At 37.5% G+C, this 24,891-nt stretch overlaps 2 protein-coding genes across 2 annotated transcripts in view; one reads left to right on the top strand and one right to left on the bottom strand.

Moving 5' to 3' along the window:
* The window catches only part of LOC126234302 (EF-hand domain-containing family member C2-like), a 240,230-nt gene extending 236,816 nt beyond the window's left edge, over positions 1-3,414 (bottom strand). Inside the window, exons 1-2 of the mRNA XM_049942988.1 lie at positions 3,257-3,414; positions 2,908-3,096 (exon numbers count right to left, since the gene is read on the bottom strand). Coding sequence (XP_049798945.1) covers positions 2,908-3,096; positions 3,257-3,310 — 243 coding nt within the window. The 5' untranslated portion in view covers positions 3,311-3,414. The remainder of the gene's footprint in view (positions 1-2,907; positions 3,097-3,256) is intronic.
* Positions 3,415-3,981: 567 nt separating this feature from the next.
* LOC126235842 (cilium assembly protein DZIP1) overlaps positions 3,982-24,891 on the top strand; it is a 277,318-nt gene continuing 256,408 nt past the window's right edge. The window contains exons 1-4 of the mRNA XM_049944706.1: positions 3,982-4,318; positions 4,401-4,636; positions 7,804-7,956; positions 21,549-21,746. Coding sequence (XP_049800663.1) covers positions 4,189-4,318; positions 4,401-4,636; positions 7,804-7,956; positions 21,549-21,746 — 717 coding nt within the window. The 5' untranslated portion in view covers positions 3,982-4,188. The remainder of the gene's footprint in view (positions 4,319-4,400; positions 4,637-7,803; positions 7,957-21,548; positions 21,747-24,891) is intronic.

The following is a 24,891-nucleotide window of genomic DNA, read 5'->3' as shown; positions in this document are numbered from 1 at the left end:
AAATAAAAAAAACCTGGATCTAAATGGGAAACAAATAAATTGGCAAAATTGACAAACAGCACACAAAATCATCTTGAGGTTGAAGCTCTTTTGTCTGTGTTTGCTTCAACGATACACACGTTTTTGCATGGGGTCCGCCTTTAGTAAAGCACAATTTTGTTTTTTGTCCTAAATCTCTGCTATATTTCATGTTATTGTGAATACAGTAAAAAAACACAGAAACACAAATAAAAACAATAAATAGACACACACACACACAAAATTATTCACATAAAATTAATTAATTTCAGGCATAGCCATAACAGTTTAGAAATCGTATTTTTTGCGTAAATGTTTTGTCTATATTAAGTTGTATATTGTTGCAGATGACAAACTTTAAAGAAAAACAGACACCTTAAAAATGTAATACAGCGGGAAAACCACACTATGTGGTAAGAAGGTAAAAATACATAATTTTATGTGCTCATCAAAAATCTGTAACTACTATTTAAAAACTACTACTGACATGTATATAAACAGCAAAGAACATTCCTTATGTTTAACAGCCATAAAATAAAAAAACCCACTGGTGATGCTGCAACTGCACTGAAACTTGTTTGGGACAAAAAACAAAATTGTGTTTTGCTAAAGGTGGACCCCATCCAAAAACATAAGCACACAAAATACTTACGTAAATATTTTCGATTGACGATGAGAATAAATTCTCGAAATGCGTAAGGCTACGTATGAAAAAAATATGTACCCGGTATCATTACTTAAAGCATAAACATTTGTGCAACGCCAAGACATCACAGATGTCAACTAGCGCTACTGGTAGTCAGACAACAAAATACGCGTCCGTGAAAACCTTAAGCCCTTAAGGGATCGGACTGTCGAAACGATCACGAGACTGCGCATGCGCAATAGAGGCAGTTTTGAAAACTATCGCACTCGGTTGTAATAACCTCACTCGAACGAACCTTAAGACATCATGCCCACTTCTCGCTGCTGCCAAACTTCGCAATCTTAAAGTTGTAAGTGTTCAAGATGCAAAATTTAATCTAATTTATTACAACTAATAACTATTATACTTCAACCCAAACGACTTTAAGGCACACCTCCCGCCCCTCCCCCGCAAAAAAAAAAACAAAACAAAAAAAAAATCGACCTCATGGCTCTGGAGGGGTTGAGGGGAGGAGGTTAGACTACCTGTAAATTTGTAGAATAAGCTACTGTGAGCACTCAAAGCATTGAAAAGTGTAAATACATACATCACATCCGCAAACCACCTCATATAACGGAATCACTACCATACTGGCATAAAAAGAATAGAAGAAAGCAGTAATAATAATTCGTTGACGGCGACGTTGGTGCCACTTCACTCGCTGAAACATCAATCGCAAAATTATTTGGTTATTGTAATCAAAGTATAACAACTCCCGGAACGTTATTGTCAGTCACAGAAGATTTATTCTTCGATCTTTATTTATCCAATAGATCGTACCACCTAAAACTCAAGGGCAACAAATATATTGTCTGGAGGAGAATAAATTACATACCCCTTTCACCAATTTTTCTTGTTTCTGCCATCGTCGCGTCTCGCTCCAGTGGAAATACAGAAGCGTCCGATCTTACCCGTCGGCTTTGACCCATGACGTCACAAATACCGCGGAAACGACCATAAACAACAATTCCAATATGGCGGATATAAAAACATCGAATACGTATTGTAAACACTGAAATACACAAGTTTCACAAAAAGCCTAATGACTGTAACGGGACAAGCGTGGGAAATTGGGGGTTTTTGGGTGGGGAGAAACTAAATATGTCGTTATGTGGTGGGGGGAGTCTGCAGTGCCCCCCCATCCCCCCACAGGCTTCATTAGTGTCAAATCAATATTTTCGAATCATAGGCGGCCGCTGCCGCGGCCGCATTCCAAAAAAAAAACTCCCAACCTAACCTCAAGTGGGCTACGCTACAGATCAATATGTTCATCAAATTGCTTCATATTACGTATACATGTTCTTTAAACAAGAGTACATCAAACCATGTATTAGGTTTTCCGCGCCGTAATGACGTCACACACCACAACACGCTTACGTCACGGGTCAAAGCCGACGGGTAAGATCGGACCTTTCTGTTGACCCGCTCCAGTCACAAGCCATTGAGATCCTGTAATACCGTAACGAAGCAGCAGCAAGAACTCCGCTATTGCACCTGAGCGAGCTATCTAATTAGCATTTCTTTAGGGTGCTGTTTGCACGAATCAACCCGCTACAACAGCGTGTATTTATTGTTGTACACAAAATAGACGAACATCGGGTACCTCTCCTGATTGATTCTTAAATCGTCTTTCTAACTTGTTTCTTTTTCGGTCAGCTTTTGCCCTCCTATTGTGCGTGCACTCTTGATGGAGGGCTCTCGTCAGCCCTCGGTAAAGCACTGGGCCTCTTCCAGAACAACACTGAATTCTTGCGTGACGTCAGCTGATTCTTGTGGTTCATGGTGTTGCCTGGTCGATGCACGAGTACAATAACGGAAGTATTTTCTTAACCAAGAATTGACCTACGCAAGCATATCGTTAGTACCATAGCATGTCTTAGGATTTTTCACAATCTGGATAACTTCGTATTGTCAAGAATACTCGCTGATTTCTTAAGCTGTGGACCAACTGAATCACTACATATTTACAGTAAATACTATATACCACTTGCCACGAGGGAGGGATTTCGTCACTGTTACTTACCATACTTGTTAATATCAAATATTAAAACTGTTTTAAGTCAAGTGGTAAGATCTTTAGTACCCTTTCCACCGCTGTTTCCGTAGTAGAGGATGGCAAACTTCGGTCAAGTCGGATAATTCAGTAAGAAATAACATTACATATCAAGTGCAAGGAAAACTGGAAATATCTTAAACTACGTTACCTGTTTGTCATATGCAATCCATGCCGGAAGTTCTGGAGCTTCAGCTGGCTTTGGTAGATTTGTGCGCCTTTCTGAGTCTGATTTTGTTACAGATTCTCCTCCTATTCCAGGTTTTTCTCTAACCGATAAAATCGGGAGTTTGTTGTAGAGTTCGAAATGATGTGGTTTATGAAATCTAGTCTGCCCGATCTGAAAATATTTTGTTTCGAATGAGAGCGTAGATTACGTTGTCACAGTAAACGCAACTACTGCAAGTGCAACTACTAGTATCGGTAGTAGTAAGTAGCAGTGGTAGTTCTTGATGTAACTGACGAGACCAATCATGAAAATTGTACGTAATATGACTTACCGTGTTAGTGAACGTAAATCCTGGAAGGAAGGGTAGAGGCATACTCCTTAGCATTTTGAAAGACGAAATGTTATAATGTATGTAAAAGTGAGATTTGTGAAACAACCGTAATATCAGTTTCCCGAAGCGGCGTAATTTAGTGCTAAGTTTGCTGTAGCTACGCTATTTCTACTGTTGCCATAACAACCAAACTGTAAATATACAAAGGCGGAAACATATCTCTAATGAAGCGAAGAGATGTCACACCAATAAACACCACCTTACTGTTTCACGTAAAGTAACAATCTCGTCCATTAATTGTTCTCCATCGCATCATTATTGAAGTGAAAGATGTTTACGAATATGAAAAAAATCTTAAAAGAATTGAGATCCGACAGATTCAGTAAAGAAATAATCATCTTTCTTTTGAAGCTAGAAAATTTTTCATAGTGACAACGTCATCGCAAATATTACAGACGATGTAAACCTATGTTTGTAGTTTAGCACTCACAGTGAGTGCACTTCTTAAGGTAAACATCAAATTAGGCAGTACAAAAGTATTCATAATATTCATGTCGGTCACTGAACTGTATGAATATTTCAAATAAAATGAAATATATCAACGACTACAAAGATGTGTGTACAGCGCATCCTTCGCGTCTTCAGTCAGCACCAAATGGATATTTCAAGTGGGACACACACGTCGGTAATCGAGTTATATCGATTAGTGGCATTTCGAGGCGGACTCCAATTTGAATGAAGTTAGGAACTCAATGTGTATTGTCTAATAACTAAATAAGTTGAATGCTGTACATAATTTAATAGCTGAGGTGTTATTCAGCGTAACAGAAAAGACACAAATCAATGATATACCAGTACAATTAAATAGATTTGTACCTCTTTTGTGTAATGGCAAGGTTATTTCGTCTTTCGTAAAGGCCAAAATAAGAGCGATGATATTAAAAGCTGAAATGCAGACGATGGATGAGGTTTCTAGGACACCTGAATATTATGCCAAAATCGCAAGAGACGCAGGTTTTTACTTTTGCCTGAAGCAAGGACGTATTGACTGGAATAAAATAAGTAAGGGTCTTGTGATATAATCACATGAATGAAGTTGATTTAGATTCCGATTTATGCCTGTTTTGCTGATACTTCTTTACAGATGCGATCGACATCGACCAAGTAGTACAAGAAAGAGATATAGTTACATTACGAGCTAATCTTTTCAACGTAACGAATTACAGTTTGGAAACCGAATATGATGTTAGGGTGTTGGATCCAGGTTTTGTGAAGCTTTTTAAATTGGCGCAGCTTTCAGTTGATTATCTCGTGTTTATGGAAGAATATACGAGTAAGCAACTGATTAAAATTCAAGCTCAACTGAATACGGCGTTGGAGGTAAGTTAAAGGAATTTAGCAGTAGTTGGTTTGTCAGAATTTGTCTCCACGTATCGTTTCAAGAGCTGGAAAGGCCTTAGTTGTAAAAAATGGATACGAAAATATCGAGGATTAGCAGAGCACCAGATGGCAGATAGTTCATAGTACTGGGTATTCGTGATTGTTGACTTAAATGCCTACCAGTAACGTTCACTTTTGCAGTTTTCATTCATTCATTAATGTCTTATGATGTCATATTCTGCTGCAACTTGTCACTGAAGAAAAAAAATTGTCATACAATTCAATTTATTATCATCCATTTTATCATATACATGATGTAGGAATTGTCATATAGAAAGAGAGAGCATGATTTATATTTTTAACAGTTAAGGGAAATAACATTTTCTTAATTACACACAAGTGTGTAATATGAATAATAGGTGGTGTGCCCTCTATAATCTCTTATGGAGAGCTCATTAAACAGTTGATAGTAGTGACATCTTAACAGTGCATCTACACCTATGTGAACCTTATTGTTAATAATGAGTCACAATTTGGAAACCAGAGTAATATTCATAAGCAGAACACCAGAAGGAAATGATGTACACTATCAATTACGCACCCTTAGTGTAGCAAAGATAAGAGTGATGGTGTTGAGCCATAAAAATCTTTGGTCTCATATCCAGTGATGTAAACAATTTAATATGTGAAAAAATAAACATAACACAGTAAAAATGGCTCTGAGCACTATGGGGCTTAACATCTGAGGTCATCAGTCCCCTCATAACACAGTAGCTATGTCTCAAAGCAAAGAGCTGCAACTTAAAAACTTCTGTAAAGGTTCAGCATGTTGCCAATTTTTCCAGTGAGAAATGATATGGGCATTGTAAAAGTGACTCATTCCGCATGTAGACAAAGGTCGCAGTAGCGATAAAACACTGTTTCATACAGTAGGCCTAAACCACAGTTCCTATGCGGACAGTTAGAAAGTGAAGCTTGCTTCAAAATAGTAATAGTCAGTGGGTTTAGACCTGCAACACACCACTTCAGATATTAATTGTAATGCAGTCAGAAGAATAGAAATAAACTGTAGAGCACTGTTATTTAATAGTAAAAGAAGTGGAATAGCGAAATGCTGCTGTTAGTCTGTCAGCCAAGTAATGTTATGAACTGGTTCTGCTCTGTCGTCTCAGAGTTCCTTGGAGATTTTAGACAGATCTGTAAACTGTGTTTGCTGTAGTAACAATGATTTGTAGTATAGCCATCAAGCTACTTTTATCCCACACTTAAACCAGTTTTTGTTGTAAGAGGTAAAACAACAACAAACATATATTAGATAAAGGACAAGACTCCAGTCACTAGTTTGATACATATTCTGTACAGATATTATACATAAGCTACAAGAAATAATGGAGGGGAGGTCCCATAATGTAACTATTATCGAATTTTGTATAGCAAGTCTTTCTCTCAATGGGTCAAAAACCCTGTGTATCAGACCAACTGATGTCTGTGGTTAAACAGATTGTGATTGGCATAAACACGGCCTGTCACTCGTTTTTATTGTTTTATTTTCAGTGTTTGGACAAACACACCAGTGATTGTTTTTCAATGACTGAGTATATACAGTCAACACTTAGCCTACTTGAACTGGAGTGTAAAGGACAAGTGAATACACATTAGTTTGTCATTGATGCTGTTTTGTAATGACAGTTAAGAGGTATAGAAATAAATATCTTTACTAGCAGTTAATTGATACAGGAAAACCGAAGGATAGAAATTGTATGTATTTTCCTAAAGTAATCATAATCTCTTTCTTCATTTTGTTGATAACAATTATACAATTCACTAAGATAGTAGACATAGGGTAACATATTTTTACTTTCACGTACTGCCCTATGTGATAGAAAGTAGCTTTTCCCTCACTCCATTTGTTATTTGAAAGGGAAAGGGAATGATTAGCAGTTGTCAGGGTACACTCTGCTATTCACCATATCGTGGCTTGCTGAGTATTTGTGTAGATGTAGATAAAGATATTTGAATGAGTGGTTGAGGAATAATTATGAATGTAATATCAAACATATTGTTTAATTTAAATATGTTATTAAAAAAACTGCCAACACACAATGACTAACAATATGATAAGGAACTGAACATAGGTCTTCAACAAGTATCAAGTAATGTACTTATGGAAGTTTAAGGTATTCTTGACATACTGTATTAAAACAATGTGCTGGGCGGGAACTCAGATCAGGACAATTTTCGTTTTCAGGGAACGTGTTAACACTCTGACACAAAGCTTCATTTTTCTAGAGCTTGCTCCTAAATCTCCAAGTTCCACACTTGCTCTACTAAGAAAAATCTTGGTTGACTACAACTATTGGAAGAAAGATGATCAGGGTTCAATTCGTGGTGTGAAGCTTTGTGTCAGGAAAGGTTATTTAAGGTAATGGTCCACAGCAGAGTGGGTGTTTTGTCATTTGTGCTGATTCTTTCAGTAAGCATTGTTATTGTTATTGCAGTTGGAGTAATTTTTACTAAATGTAAGCTGGCTCCAAAAGCTTGCATAAGTTAAACCTTTGTGTGTGTGTGTGTGTGTGTGTGTGTGTGTGTGTGTGTGTGTGTGTGTGTGTGTGTGAGATTATTTTCATCGTTATTTCCTTGTTAGCCTTTTACAAATTACTTGAGTCAAATGATGCCAGATGTACATTTTGTATCATGACACAATGATGATGAGGCATGTGACATCATACATGTGCTAACAGGAGGAGAACAGAAAACTGACAATCTCTTTTTCTGTGTTTATATTTTTTGCAACGCATGTAGGGTGACAGACTGCTGTCTAGTCTAGCTCAAGCTTAGGTTGAAAGGTGGCAGTTGGGTTGAGAGCTGGTGAAGTGGTATTGAAGGTTTCAGTTAATCCAGTATAACTGTGTCTTTCATGTAGTTGCCAGGTGATAAACTAGTCTCTTAGTTTGGCACCTGACCATCTTTCGGCACTTGACAGTACCCTGCCCCTGACGCTGACAGATCCAGAGTAATGTGCCAATCCTGTGAAGATATGGGAATAAGGCCACTAAGAAGAAGAGGAAGACATTAGTCTCTTTAGCTTGCTACTGTGAAAATGTTTAAGGTGTGTGTTCTAAGTACCAGTAGGAGTGTAACAGATGTGCCATTGTATTGTGTTACAGGAAAATGAGAAGCTTAAGAATGAATGCAGGAGAAGAAATGAAGAATTAAAGTATATGAAGAAAAGCTTGAAAGACAGGGAAAATATGAAAAAAGTTCTGGATCAGTACCACAAGACTCAGTACTATATGAATTTTATTTCGCAATGTTTTAAGGTAGGTAAGTTACCAATCATCCTTAAACATGACTTGTAAAGTTGCAGTTGAGTCTATATGCAGGCTATGTTTTAGTTCCAGTTGGATGTCTGCCTCATGTTAGCCACAGGTTTGTCTAACAACTGCTTTGAACAGCATGTTTCATTATTTGATTGCTATTTCCTTGTACCATATACTCTCTCAGAATTAGTCTCTTAATTGGTGGCTGTAAGAGCTTTTCCAGATTTATGCTGTTCATTCACACAAGATGTGCCACTAATTGTATGCTTTGAGAGACTCTTGTATGAAGTAGTGAGAAACTCTAACTTCACCTGTGCTAGCTCTACTAACTGCTGCTTTTAGTTCTCAACAAAGGAATATATCTTTGTGAAATGTCCACTGCAGTATGATTTTTAAAACATCTCTTAAGTTATTGGAGTTGCTGTGCCATAATTCAAACACTTGTATATCAGTAATCTTTCTTTATTGAATCCAATCCAATGAGGCGTTTCTCCAAAGGAGGTAGCAGGAGAGTCTTTGCAGTTTGCAAGAGAAGAAATCACATAGATAGTAATAGAAGCTTCCAAGTGACCCGTAAGTAGTTTGTAGAGAGCTCAGTTTGATTTAACAGCAGAGTCTCTACAATTTGGAAGAGAAGAAAGAAGCTTTCAAATGACCCATAAGCTGTTCCTAGAAAGCTCAGGTCTGTCATGATCTGACAAATCAGGAAGGCTATGTCATTTTATGAAGTTTTCAGTTTAGCATACAGTGTTCCATGTATCATTTGTACAGTAAACATGAGAAGTAAATTGGAATAAGCTCTGTCCAAAGTGATTCATATTTAAATATGATTGCTTGCTGATCATTTACAAAATGGGTGTTTGGTGCTAAATAATGTTTAGTTTAACGAAGCAAGTGGATATGATATGTATTTCAGTCATCCTTCATATAGATCAAAGGTGGTGGTTGCTTAGTCAGTTGTTATGTTATTCATCATAAAATGGACAAAATACTTTAACTGACAGCTGTACATTTTCAGAGTCGTGCACTTATTATGTGGCCCTCCATATTTAAATAATCAACTCGACATACTTGCTTATGCAAAGTAACAGACTTAAAAATGGTTATTTCTACAAAAAAAGTCCTCATCTTACTTTAAATTCACCAACTTGTATCCCTCTGTTCTGCCTGACCACACTACCGTCCATTCACAGAATTTCACATCTTCTTCAGCAGTGTCTCCAAGTTAGTCTGCTTACTGTCACACTAGCTGGCTTTCAAGTACTGTATTATTCAGTAATTTTGCAGATGTTGCTGTGTTTCTAGTTAAACCATTTCTCGCTCCAAACCAGAGAACATTGAACACCAGCTCTACATCAACAGTAGCTTTCTTTCACATATGCTATTATCTTCCTCTCTATCATATTTCTTGCAGACTGACATATCTGTCGTCACTTGTTTTCTGGGAGCATTATCATTTCTATGTAGCTAACAAGCACCAATCAATATTGGGAAAGAATACCACGCATTACTTCAGTCAACACACAGGTGGCGATAGCTCATGTTTCTAATCACCCTTTTACAGAGGGAATCAAAATATCAGTAAAAGTTCACCTTACAGTGTACCACGGCTTTTCTCTTGCATGCTGCAGTTGATGCCTATTGGCGTGGTGAATGAGGGGAAATGGACATGACGGATCAAGAGATGAATGATTAGACAAGATGGTGGACCCAATGAGCAAATAGCTTTCAATACATGTCGTGCTGTCAAATGTATGAAAGTACATGGCACCGTGATGGAATAATTGTGCAGAATGCTGTTGTATGAAACAGAATGTTTTGTAAAATCTAAACTGTCCTCTTAGGTTCCGGTATAGCCACCACCATGGAAATTGGGGCCTTCTGAAAACACGCAGTGAAATTTGTGTAAGGATCATCAGGGTACTCTGTGCATCAGTTAGTCACAACAGCCAATTTTACTTCAGTCATGTAGTCACGTTAATTGGCGTCACCAAGTCTCAACAAAACTATAGCATTGGAATACGAAATACTAGGCCAAGGAATCATGTCAGATGCCAAGAAATATACAATGCAAGAAGTAAATACAAAAATCACCAACAAGTCTTATAATACAGAACAACTGAATCAATAATTGTTGATCTTGCACTCTTCATGTTGGAAACAAAAGTAATCAATTCATATCTTCCGCTGAAACAAGTCATTAGATTGAGAGATTCTCGTTGGCTGCCATGTACTACCACCTGATTGGCTACAAACAACAACAATGAATTGACGACAGCAGCACACAATGGAAAATCCGTGGTACACTGTAAGAGCATTTTAGCCAAACTGTTCTCTGCCTCAACGCATGGGTCACTTTTTCCATATTACTGTAAACTGAAAACCAGCCTACCTTTGTGCACATTTAAGTTCAAAGCAATAATCCAGTAATGAAAACATTTAGTGACCAGTAACAGATTGACGTAGCTGTGACACCCATCAACATCCAGAACACACCAAATAGACAGCACTCATTGCAGAGTGTCATAACAAATGACTGATCATAAAAATAAGTTTACCCAGAATATAATATTGCAGGATATTATTGAGGGGAAATAAACTATGTTAACTTACAGTATTATTTCCCTCTGACATTTTGGAAGCTGGGTTGATTGAACAACTCGAGAATTTTTTCCTTCCATTTCAAATTGTTGTCAGTTTGTTCATCTAGAAATTATTGCTGTCCAGGTGTTATCAATGAGTAGTATAAATTCTTCAACTTCAAGCATCTGGATCACTCTATCTTGACCATAAAAATTTTGCACTTTAGTGTTAAATATCATATTTACAATTTCTTCTGATGCTGTATGTCTGTCAGGATTGATTATAATGCTCGTGCCCCAAAGATAATAAAAGAAAGTTCAAAGCAAGAAGGGTATCGAGTCTTTTTATTGTAAGTGAGGTTGAGATACTTATGTTTATTCTTATTATTGTAGAATACTGCTGCATTATTGCATAACACAAATAAGAGGTGAATGATACCAAAACCATCATTTAAAATAATGATTAATGTGTATTTTACTCTCATAGTAATTAATTTACTTCATTATATTCATGGTGTGTATTTTTCAGATTTGAAGTTCATGGTTTTCGCATTTTGCCAATGGAATCCGAAGTAACACCTCCATTGGTTTCATATCTCTACTCAGTAATACTTGAGTTAATAGTATGATCTTGTGTGGGCTGAATACAAAACACTTTGTTTAATGCTAAAAACACCATTTATTTGTAGAAAGTGCTATGTGTTATACACATGGTGCTAAGGGTATCTACAACAGTAAACAATAAAAATATCATCAATATGAACAGACCATGTTGCTGTCAGCCAGCTCATAATTTTACTGGGCACTTAAACAGCATTAAATACTTAGCTTTATTACAGTGTTTTCATTTAGTTATTTATCTTATTAGTACAACAAAGTCTCAAAAATGAGAGCGATACGAAGTGCAAAATGGCTAAGCAGGGACGGCTAGAGGACAAATGTGAGGATGTAGAGGCATATATCACTAGGGGTTAGATAGTTACTGCCTACAGGAAAATTAGAGACCTTTGTAGAAAAGAGAACCACCTGTATGAATATCAAGAGCTCAGATCGAAAACCAGTCCTAAGCATAGAAAGGAAAGCAGAAAGGTGGAGGGAGTATATAGAGGGTCCATGCAAGGGTGATGTACTTGAGGGCAATGTTATGGAAATGGCAGAGGATGCAGATGAAGATGAAATGGCAGATATGATACTACGTTAAGAATTTGACAGGGCACTGAAAGACCTCAGTCGAAACAGGGCCCCAGGAGTAGACAACATTCCATTAGAACTACAGACGGCCTTGGGAGAGCCAGTCTTGACAAAACTCTACCACCTGGTGAGCAAAATGTATGAGACAGGCGAAATACCCTCAGACTTCAAGAAGAATATGATAATTCCAATCCCAAAGAAAGCAGGTGTTGCCGGCCGGAGTGGCCGAGCGGTTCTAGGCGCTACAGTTTGGAACCGCGAGACCGCTACGGTCGCATGTTCGAATCCTGCCTCGGGCATGGATGTGTGTGATGTCCTTAGGTTAGTTAGGTTTAAGTAGTTCTAAGTTCTAGGGGACTGATGACCACAGCAGTTAAGTCCCATAGCGCTCAGAGCCAAAGCAGGTGTTGACAGGTGTGAAAATTACTGAGCTGTCAGTTTAATAAGTCATAGTTGCAAAATACTAACACAAATTCTTTACAGACAAATGGAAAACCTGGTAGAAGCCGATCTTGGGGAGGATCAGTTTGGATTCCATATAAATGTTGGAACACACGAGGCAATACTGCCCTAGGACTTATCTTAGAAGATAGGTTAAGTAAAGGCACACTTACATTTCTAGGGTTTGTAGACTTAGAGAAAGCTTTTTGACGATTTTGACTGGAATACTTTCTTTCAAATTCTGACTGTGGCATGGGTAAAATACAGGGAGCGAAAGGCTATCTACAATTTGTACAGAAACCAGATGGTAGTTATAAGAGTCAAGGAGTGTGAAAGGGAAGCAGTGATTGAGAAGGGAGTGAGACAGTGTTGTAGCCTATCCCTGACATTATTCAGCGTATATATTGAGCAAGCAGTAAAGGAAACAGAAGAAAAATTTGTAGTAGGAATTAAAATCCATGATGAAGAAATAAAAACTTTGAGGTTTGCTGATGACATTGTAATACTGTCAGAGGTAGCAAACGACCTGGAAGAGCAGCTGAACGGAATGGACAGTGTCTTGAAAGGAGGATATAAGATGAATATCAACAAAAGCAAAACAAGGATAATCAAATGTAGGTGAATTACCGGTAAATCAGGTGATGCTGAGGGAATTAGATTAGGAAATGAGACACTTAAAGTAGTTGATGAGTTTTGCTATTTGGGGAGCAAAATAACTGTTGATGGCTGAAGTAGAGAGGCTATAAAACGTAGACTGGCAATGGCAAGGAAAGCATTTCTGAAGAAGAGAAATTTGTTAACATTGAGTATAGATTTAAGTGTCAGGAAGTCTTTTCTGAAAGTATTTGTATGGAATATAGCCATGTATGGAAGTGAAATATTTTAGACAAGAAGAGAATAGAAGCTTTCGAAATGTGGTGCTACAGAAGAATGCTGGAGATTAGATGGACAAATCATGTAACTAATGAGGAGGTACTTAATAGAATTGGGAGAAGAGGAATTGGTGGCACAACTTGACTACAAGAAGGGATCGGTTGGTAGGGCACATTCTGAGGTATCAAGGGATCATCAGTTTGATATTGGAGGGAAGCATGGAGGGTAAAAATCGTAGAGGGAGACCAAGAGATGAATAGAGTAAACAGATACAGAAGGAAAGGAGGTTGCAGCAGTTACTCGAATATGAAGGGGTGTGCACAGGATAGAGTAGCATGGAGAGCTGCATCAAACCAGTCGCTGGACTGAAGACCACAACAACAACAGTACAACAATGTGCATCAAGGCTCGAGACAACGCAAATCCCATTTTCTCATGGTCGCTGGCTGTAAGCTAGTATGTCACGATGACCAGCACAGCAAGTCACTGTCTAAAGATAAATACTATGCAGTCATAATCTCACAAACTCTACATGAAAGAGGAAACAAACAAAACTGGGTGACTATTTTGGAATAAAGCTAATGTAAATATATTGAAGGAAAAATTTATAAATATTTACTTGACAGAATAATGTGGGAAAGACATCAGTGTTACCATCAATATTTGTAGCACTACAATGGACAGTCTGTAAAAGCTTATTAGAAATTTAATTTCAAATACCTCAGCATAAAATCTACATCTAAATGAACATACATACCCTGCAAGCCACTGTACATTGTGTGTTGGAGGGTACCCTGTACCACTACTAATAATTTTCTTTCCAGCTTCACTCAAAATGGAACAAGAGAAAAACTACTGTCTAAATACTTCCGTATGAGCCCTAATTTATCTTATCATATCTTCATGATCCTTGTGCGAAATGTACGTTGGCAGTAGGAGTATCCTGCAGTCACCTTCCAATGAAGTTTCTCTAAAGTTTTTCAATAGTGTTGCTCAAAAAGAATATCACCTTCCCTCCAGAGATTCCCATTTCAGTTCCCGAAGCATCTCCCTAATACCTGCATGCTGTTCAAATCTACCAGTAACAAAACTAGAAGCCTGTCTCTGAAATGCATTGGTGTCTTCCTTTAATCCTACCTGGTGGGGATCCCAAACACTCAAGCAGTACTCAAGAACAGGTTGCACTGTAGTGTTCTGTATGTGGTCTCCTTTACAGCTGAACCACACTCTCCCAAAATTCTGCCCATAAACTAAAGTTGAGCAATTCCCCTTCTCTTGTATAGTCCTTACAAGCTTGTTCCATTTCATATCACTTTGCAACATCATGCCCAGATGTTTGAACGACATGACTGTGTCAAGGAGAACAGTCCTAATGCTGTATTCGAACATTACAGGTTTGTTTTTCCTACTCATCTGCATTAACTTACATTTCTCTATATTTAAAACTAGCTGTCATTCATCACAACCACTAAAAATTTTGTCCAAGTCATTTTGTATCTTTCCACAAACACTCGACGATGACACTTTCCTGTACACCACAGCGTCATCAGCAAACAGCTGTGAATTGCTGCCCAACCTACCTGCCAGATCATTTATGTATAAAGAAAATAATAATGGTCCTGTCACACATCCCTGGGGTACTCCTGATGGTACCCTTGTCCCTGATAAACATTTATCATTGACAACAACATATTAGGTTCTGCTACTTAAGAAGTCTTTGAGCCACTTACGTATCTGGAAACCTATTCCACCTTTGAGAACGGTCTGCAGTAGGGCATCAGATCAAATGCATTTTGGAAATCAATAAATATAGAATCTGTCTGTTGAACTTCATCCATAGTTCATAGTAGATTGTGAGAAAGGGGCAAGCCAAGTTTCTAAAGCAGTGCTGATTCATGAACAGCTTTTCTGTCTGAAGGAAATTTATTATATTTGAATTGAAAATAAGTTCGAGTTTTGCAGCACACCAGTGCTAAGGATATTGGTCTGTAATTCTACAGGTCTGTTCTTTTACCCTTCTTATATATAGGTCTCACCTACACTTTTTCCCAGTCACTTGGGTCTTTGTACTGGATGAGTGATTCACAATAAATGCAAGCTAAGTAGGAGGCAAATGCTACAGAGTATTCTTTGTAAAAGAAAGCTGGGGTTCTGTCCGGACCTGATGACTTATTTGTTTTCAACTCTTTCAGTTGTTTCTCTATGTCAAGGCTACCTATTACTATGTCATCTGTAACTGAGTCTGAGTGATGGTCAAATGATGGCATATTTGTATGATTCCCCTGCTCAAATTTCTTAAACACTTAATTTAAAACTTCAACTTTCCTTTTGCTATCTTCTACTGACACAACAGACTTGACAACGAGTGATTGAATAGAAATTTTAGACCTGCTTAGCAATTTGACATGGGACAGGACCAGAATTTTCTCGACTTCTTTGACAGATCTTTCATAAGATATGACAGTTGTAGTTGTATGCTTCGAACATAGATCTTTTCACAGATTCACGAATCTTTCCTGTCTGTAATCCACTTACTAGGCACATACTTCTCCAGAACACAATTGATAATCCATTTAAAATTTGCTCATAATTCCTCTACATGCAACATACTAGAACTAAATAATGCCAATTCACTGTCCAAGTGAGATGTTAACTGCTGCTTATCTGTTCTCTCTAGAAGAGATACTCTCTTGTCCTTTTTGACTGATTTATTAACTTTAGTAACAATAGTCACTATGATATCATGCTCACTAATCCTGTCCCTCTACTGACATTGTCAATAATGTCATACCTGCTAAAGCAGCAAGGTCTAAAATATTTCCACTGCATGTGTGCTGTTGACTAGCTGCTCAAGACAATTTTCAGAAAAAGTGTTCGTAAGTACTTGGCAGTACCATTTTTCTCTACTCCATGCACTGAATCAATGAATGTCCCAGTCTATACTTGGTAGGTTAAAGTCACCTCCAACTGATATTGTATGATCTGAGTATTCTACATTACTAACCGTAGATTTTTTTGAATGACTAAAACTGCCACTGTGGAAACGGATGACTGGTAAAAACATCCAACAATTAATTTGATTTCCACCTGGACCTCATTATATACGACCAGATAACTTCAGTGTCACACTCAGGTTCAGCATCAATAGAGACAGTATTTCTGTCAACTACAATGAACACTCTCCCATTTATGGTGTCTATTCTGTCTTTCCAATATAGGTTCCATGTCTCGTCAAATATCTCAGAGCTTTCTACTTCCTGAAAAGCTCCCATGTGCACTCCAAAAGTACTCTGCTACCCGGGTAGCTGTTTCCTTTTTTGTAGTGCATGCCTGACCTATGGGTCAATCCATACCAAGTGGTCCAGCAGTGGTTGCTTGACCATCTCAGAAAAATTTTATATTTGCTAGGTGAATTCCCCAATGTTTAGTAATCACACAAATATTTTTTTAAAAAAATTATTGTTTATTATTTTGAAATGGCGGCCATATTTGTTCCAGGTCGCATGCTGTTTTTTCGTATTTGCAAGCATCTAAATTTTTCACAATTATTCAGAAGTGGATTGTCGTAAGCCTTTCAAATAAAATGCATTTATTACAACTCACTCTCGGCTACAAATTAACATCATTATCGCTTAGCTGAATGTATTCTTTAATATATTTTTAATAGTTCAAAGTTATCAGCCACAAATTAAGAAACACAATTTTTGAACAGTAGCTTTCCAAAGAAAGATTAATTTATCAGCTTTAATATTTGTTTTGCTATTACACTGTATGGTATAGCTACTTTTTATAGAGTATCAATGGTGAGCAGCTTACACATAAAAAAGCACGATTTTAAAAAATGTTTTTTAGTTTTTCCATTTTGTGGCCTGCAATATCTTTGCTGCGGGACCAGATAAAAATCTGAAAATTTCACATTTAATAGACCTTTATGATATCAAACTTCAGTATAAATTTCAACTTTGAGATTATGTTATGGGAAAAAGATTACAAACACGAGTCAAAAATACGTTTTTTGACATCTGTGATACCTGGTAGGCTAATCAAATAAAGTATACCAATTGCATAATGTAACACACCATGTTACACTAGCTAATGATTATTCGTCGAAACAATGCTCTGGTAATTGTTTCAGCAGGCTAACAATTGCATCTGCAAGCCTATACAAGTCTGATTATTGTCTTCCCCCTTACACCAACAGTTGTCTACTCACACTTATTTAGCAAGAAGTTCTTGAAGTGTGCAGTTGAAAAATGGTGTCTCAGTGTTCCGTTGGTGTTATTATTAATGAAGCATGTCATGAAAGTGTGTATAGAGTGTATCCTAAAGACATTACTTTAATCGAAGATCACAGTGCAGAAGAAAAAGGGTTGTTTTACTTGCAAGTAGGCCCAACGGTCAAATCAACATGCAAGTACCATGAAATGAAATACTTAAAAAAATTTCCCCACCTGTTTGGTCAGTCTTGCACGGACCCTTTTGAGAAACATAAGAAACCTATAACAAAAGGTCTGCGAGAACTAACATTTGATCATTATTCTAAAAATAAAAGCCCTTTTGTCAGTCTCATAAAATCACAAGAGAGAGGATAGTGAAACCTCAGATACAGAATTTTGTGACTTATCAGCAACCATTAAAAAAGTAGATACAGCTTGTGAAATCCTGAGTGTATCGCCTGCGAGTAAAATTAGGAAACTAAGTCAAGGTAAAAGACCAAGTGCTTGAATACAAAAATTGAGAAAGTGGCAGCTACAGTCAGAAAGAATTTGGAAGTTTCATTTCAAAATACAATTTGTACTAAAACAGATGGAAGTTCTAAAACTTCACCAACCGAATATGATGATTTGATAGAAAAACTAAAAACTAAATGCAGTACTTCAAACAAAGAGGATAAAATTAAGATTATCAGTTTACTGCAAATTCTTGGAGTTGAGCAAAAGTTAGTGATGAATGTAATGTGTCAGACGTCTTGTTAAGTTAACAAGGCAATTAGTAAAAGAACAGGGAATTTTTCCAGCATTACTAAGAAAAGTGCATCTAATTTGGTAGATGAAAACACAATAAAGTTATTAAGTATTATGACGATGACAATAACAGCTGTTTGATGTCTGGCAAAAAAGACGGTGTTTCTATGAAAGAAAATGGTTATAAGATTCAAAGACAAAAAAAAGTTAATATTGTGTAATTTAAATGAAATATTCACTGAATTTTAAAAAAGAAAATCCTCACATTAAAATTGGAAGATCAAAGTTTTGCGAGTTGAGTCCAAGATGGTGTATTGTTGCAGGGGCATCTGGCACCCATAATATTTGTGTTTGTTTGTATCATCAGAACGTAAAGTTGATGATAGATGGGGCCAATCTTAGAGTTGACTATAAAGACCTTTTGGAAGTTATGGTATGCAATATTGACAGTTAAAATTGTATGATCAAGGGAAAATGTGAAGATTGTCCAGGCAAACAAGCGTTACTTGACACGTTTGAAGAATCTGAAGACGACGATTTGATGCCTGACAATATAAAATACAAACAATGGGTGACACAAGACAGAACTGAAATGGTGACAGTCATAAAATCACAAGAAGAGTTTTTTAAAGTGTTGGTGGCTAACCTTGAAAATCTCAAAATGTATAATTTTATTGCAAAAGCTCAAAGTAAATTTTTGAAAGACAAAAATCAAACCTTGGCAGCTGATAAATGCTTAGTTCTTACTGACTTTTCAGAAAATTATTCCTTCGTTGTTCAAGATGAAGTACAAGGGCACCAGTGGGTAAACAAACAGGCCACAGTTCATCCATTTGTATTCTATTATAAAGATGAAGATAAACTAATGAGCCACAGCTTTTGTGTCATAAGTGATTTCCTTGAACACAACTCTACAGCAGTGCACATTTTTCAACTAAAATTAACAAACTACATTAAACAGCACCACCCTTCCATAAAAAAAAAACTGATGTACTTTTTGGATGGGGCGGCAAGTCAATTAAAAAGAAAAAAAATTATTAACATCTCCTTTCATAAAGAAGATTTTGGGTTTGATGTAGAATGACACTTTTTCACTTCATCCCATGGGAAGAATGCTTGTGATGGTGTCGGGGGTACAACAAAGCGAGCTGCCACAAAAGCAAGTCTGCAGTGGACCGATGACAAGCATATCATAACACCTCAAGAAATGTTTGAATTCTGTAAAAAACATATCAAAGGAGTTACCTATGTTTTTGTACAATGTGAGAAAATACAAGAAGTCTATGAAGGAAAGGTACAACACTTGTCAGAAGATTAAAGGCACTCGATCTTTTCATTGTTTTGTTCCGTATTTACACAACTTACTGAAGTGTAAGATCACATCAGCTTCTCCTGATAGTGAACTTTGTCAGTGTGGAAAACTTGTACAACTGTTTCTTCAAAATAAAGACATAGTGGCTTGTGTTTATGATCAACAGTGGTGGATTGGCGAAGTTGATAATATTGAGAGTCAAAACCGAGATGTACATGTTGTATTTTATCACCCTCCAGGACCAAGGACATCTTTTAAAAAAATTGAGAAGGATCAAGTTTGAATGCCGCTTAAAAATGTACTAAGGAAGCTGTCTATCACAGAATTTACAACTGTGACTGGGCGAACTTATAATCTAACACCCAAACTGAGTGAACAAATTTCTCAAATGTTCAATGAGCGATTTACTAAAAACAAATAACAAGAGAACAAATAATGTAATTAGTAAGCTTATTTTCAATAAAAAAAGTAAGTAATCATAGATATGATTAAATTATATACTGTAACTGATATATTTTATTCCATAAGCTTAGATATTGCAGATGTTAAAAAACGTATTTTTGACTCGTGTTTGTAATTTTTTTTCATAACTTCCAATTGAATCTAAAAGTTGAAATTTATACTGAAGTTTGATATCATAAAGATCTATTAACTGTGAAATTTTCAGATTTTTATCTGGTCCCTCAAAAAAGATATTGCAGGCCACAAAATGGAAAAATTAAAAAAAAATCCTTTTTTTAAAATAGTGTATTTTTTAAGTGTAAGCTGCTCACCATTGATATTCTTTAAAAAGTAATTATACTATACAGTGTAATAGCAGAAAACATACTGAAGCTGAGAAATTAATCTTTCTTTGGAAAACTACTGTTCAAAAATTGAGTTTTTTTTAATTTGTGGCTGATAACTTTGAACTATTAAAAATATATTAAAGAATACATTCAGCTAAGTGATAATGATGTTAATTGGTAGCCCAGAGTGTGTTGAACTAAATGCATTTTATCTGAAAGGCTTAGGACAATCCACTACTGAATAATTGTAAAAAATGTAGATGCTTGCAAATTAGAGAAAAATGCATGCGGCCTGGAACAAATATGGCCTCCATTTCAAAATAATAAACAATACATTTTTTTAAAAAATGTTTTTGTGACTACTAAACATTGGGGAATTCACCCAGAAAATATAAAATTTTTCTGAGATGGTCAAGCAACCAGTTTTTTTTTTTTTTCTTGGACCACTTGGTATGGATTGACCCCTATCAAGGGGAGCCCATAATTTCCCAAATCATAACCCATCCAAGATCATCAAAGTTGATGAAGCTTTTTGTTGAGACCCTCCACTGAGTTCGAAATCACAGGACCCCTACCAACTTTGGAAACAATGCTACAGATTGTGAACTCTGCATGCATCCCATGCAAGGCCATCAGCCAAAGGGACCTCTGCCAACCACATTTACATAGCAGTAAGACCCATTTTCTGTTAACGTGATGCGTAATTTTGAGTCACATCTGTGATTCATTAGCCCATTGCATGTTCATTTTCTCCACAAGCTTTGGCATGGAGGAGGAGGCAGAGGCAGCACTTATCGTAGCAGCCATTGCACTATGAGCCAGGCTATGAGCTGATTGCAATTTTTTACTCTCAAAATCATCTGCATGGGAGCCAAGTTAAAGTGTGTGATTAGTACGTTTGCCAGTATATAAGTGAATATTGCCAGAATGCTCTGTACTGAGTATAGTTGCATCGAGCCACTGACATCTGGCAGTTCTCCTGAAATTTCATTTAGCAGTCCTTATGAAAGGAAGGTGTTAAAATGTTACACTGAATACCTCAATTGCTACAGTGAATGAGCTACATTAGGGCTGTTTTAACTCGTGATATGTATGGGAATTGATACTGGACCTTAGTCAGTTTTCTGGCCTTCATTAATGACTTATCCATAGGGAGGGTGGTGGGGGGGGGGGGGGGGAGACGGGAAGTAAATAAATGTAAAGAAGATATCACCTACATTCACTGAATGATTTAAAACTTTAGTGTGCTTTCATTAAGTATACATGCTGGTCATTGTTAAGTGCAAAGGATATTGTATCAGTTTCTCTGATGAGCTGTGTGTTTGCGAGTGCTTTTAATTTAGTTCTTACCCTGTGTTCCTTCTTATTGCTTATACCTTACATGCGTTTGGACATTATTTATGTGATGTATGTATCTAAACAGTGCAAATTTTTGTTACAGTGCATGTATTGTGACAAATCTTTCTTGAACGGGACATTCTTGGATGCACATCTTGCTCGTCGTCATCCTAAAGACCCTGAACAGCAAGTACAAAAACAATCTAAAGAAGATAATAGTGAAACGGTGGCATTGTTTACTGAAATCCATGAACTGAAGGACCGTCTGCAAGCCGCTGAACAACTTCTACATAAGGCTGAGGTACTACCACTACTACTGCTGCTACTACTACTACTACTAACTCTGAATGTATAACTTGGTGAGGTTACCCAGCCAAAGTGGGAACGAACCTGGTCACATGTCTAGGGATAGTTACGATTCAATTCAAAATAATGTGCATTGTTACCTCGCAGCACAAGCACAGAAAGTGATCATGGATGGCAACAAAAACTTGCTTTTAACATCATTAATTTTATTGGTATTAACAGTGAGAATGAGAAAGGTGCAATGGTGCTGATAAAAAGTTTGACAGAAAATTAAATCAGAAGTTAAGTAAGTCACTGGTGTGCAAATTATGGAAGGATGAGCACAATGCCAAGTGGAGCAGGACGGAAGTATCTGCCTCAAATAGAATACATAAATTTACATAGTAAATATTTTAGATGATGAACCATGGACCTTGCCGTTGGTGGGGAGGCTTTCGTGCCTCAGCGATACAGATGGCCATACCGTAGGTGCAACCACAATGGAGGGGTATCGGTTGAGAAGCCAGACAAACGTGTGGTTCCTGAAGATGGGCAGAGTCTTTTCAGTAGTTGCAGGGGCAACAGTCTGGATGAATGACTGATCTGGCCTTGTAACACTAACCAAAACGGCCATGCTGTGCTGGTACTGCGAACAGCTGAAAGCAAGGGGAAACTACAGCCGTAATTTTTCCCGAGAGCATGCAGCTTTACTGTACGGTTAAATGATGATGGCATCTCTTGGGTAAAATATTCCGGAGGTAAAATGGTACCCCATTCGGATCTCCAGGCGGGGACTACTCAAGAGGACGTCATTATCAGGAGAAAGAAAACTGGCGTTCTACGGATCGGAGCATGGAATGTCAGATCCCTTAATCAGGCAGGTAGGTTAGAAAATTTAAAAAAGGGAAATGGGTAGGTTAAAGTTAGAAATAGTGGGAATTAGTGAAGTTCGGTGGCAGGAGGAACAAGACTTTTGGTCAGGTGAATACAGGGTTATAAATACAAAATCAAATAGGGGTAATGCAGGAGTAGGTTTAATAATGAATAAAAAAAATGGGAGTGCGGGTAAGCTACTATAAACAGCATAGTGAACGCATTATTGTGACCAAGATAGACATGAAGCCCAAGCCTACTGCAATAGTACAAGTTTAAATGCCAACTAGCTCTGCAGATGATGAAGAAATTGATGAAATGTATGATAAGATAAAAGAAATTATTCAGGTAGTGAAGGGAGACGAAAATTTAATAGTCATGGGTGACTGGAATTCGTCAGTAGGAAAAGGGAGAGAAGGAAACATAGTAGGTGAATATGGATTGGGGGGAAGAAATGAAAGAGGAACCCGTCTGATAGAATTTTGCACAGAGCATAACTTAATCATAGCCAACACTTGGCTCAAGAATCATAAAAGAAGGTTGTATATGTGGAAGAATCCTGGAGATACTAGAAGGTATCAGATAGATTATAAAATGGTAAGACAAAGATTTAGGAATCAGGTTTTAAATTGTAAGACATTTACAGGGGCAGATGTGGACTCTGACCACAATCTATTGGTTATGAACTGTAGATTAAAACTGAAGAAACTGAAAAAAGGTGGGAATTTAAGGAGGTGGGACCTGGATAAACTGAAAGAACCAGAGGTTGTACAGAATTTCAGGGAGAGCATAAGGGAACAATTGACAGGAATGGGGGAAAGAAATACAGTAGAAGAAGAATGGGTAGCTCTGAGGGATGAAGTAGTGAAGGCAACAGAGGATCAACTAGTTAAAATACGAAGGCTAGTAGAAATCCTTAGGTAACAGAAGAAATATTGAATTTAATTGATGAAAGGAGAAAATATAAAAATGCAGTAAATGAAGCAGGCAAAAAGGAATACAAACGTCTCAAAAATGAGATCGACAGGAAGTGCAAAATGGCTAAGCAGGGATGGCTAGAGGACAAATGTAAGGATGCAGAGGCTTATCTCACTAGTGGTAAGATAATAACTGCCTACAGAAAAATTAAAGAGACCTATGGAGAAAAGAGAGCCACTTATATGAATATCAAGAGCTCAGATGGAAATCCAGTTCTAAGCAAAGAAGGGATAGCAGAAAGGTGGAAGGAGTGTATAGAGGGTCTGTACAAGGGCGATGTACTTGAGGACAATATTATGGAAATGGAAGAGGGTGTAGATGAAGATGAAATGGGAGATACGATACTGCGTAAAGAGTTTGACAGAGCACTGAAAGACCTGAGTCGAAACAAGGCCCTGGGAGTAGACAACATTCCATTAGAACTACAGACGGCCTTGGGAGAGCCAGTCGTGACAAAACTCTACCATCTGGTGAGCAAGATGTATGAGACAGGCGAAATACCCTCAGACTTCAAGAAGAATATGATAATTCCAATCCCAAAGAAAGCAGGTGTTGACAGATGTGAAAATTATCGAACTATCAGTTTAATAAGTCACAGTTGCAAAATACTACCGCGAATTCTTTACAGACGAATGGAAAACCTGGTAGAAGCCGACCTCGGGGAAGATCAGTTTGGATTCTGTAGAAATGTTGGAACACGTGAGGCAATACTGACCCTGCGACTTATCTTAGAAGCTAGATTAAGGAAAGGCAAACCTACGTTTCTAGCATTTGTAGACTTAGAGAAAGCTTTTGACAATGTTGACTGGAATACTCTCTTTCAAATTCTGAAGGTGGCAGGGGTAAAATACAGTGAGCGAAAGACTATTTACAATTTGTACAGAAACCAGATGGGTGGTTGGTTGGTTGGTTTGGGGAAGGAGACCAGACAGCGAGGTCATCGGTCTCATCGGATTAGGGAAGGACGGGGATGGAAGTCGGCCGTGCCCTTTGAAAGGAACCATCCCGGCATTTGCCTGGAGCGATTTAGGGAAATCACGGAAAACCTAAATCAGGATGGCCGGACGCGGGATTGAACCGTCGTCCTCCCGAATGCGAGTCCAGTGTCTAACCACTGCGCCACCTCGCTCGCAGAAACCAGATGGCAGGTATAAGAGTCGAGGGGCATGAAAGGGAGGCAGTGGTTGAGAAGGGAGTAAGACAGGGTTGGAGCCTCTCCCCGATGTTATTCAATCTGTATATTGAGCAAGCAGTAAAGGAATCAAAAGAAAAATTCGGAGTAGGTATTAAAATCCATGGAGATGAAATAA

The sequence above is a fragment of the Schistocerca nitens genome, chromosome 2 (assembly GCF_023898315.1).
Source record: "Schistocerca nitens isolate TAMUIC-IGC-003100 chromosome 2, iqSchNite1.1, whole genome shotgun sequence".
NCBI classification, from domain to species: Eukaryota; Metazoa; Arthropoda; class Insecta; order Orthoptera; family Acrididae; genus Schistocerca; species Schistocerca nitens.
The sequence above is the reverse complement of the archived record's forward strand: the minus strand, read 5'-3'. Positions and strand labels throughout refer to the sequence as shown.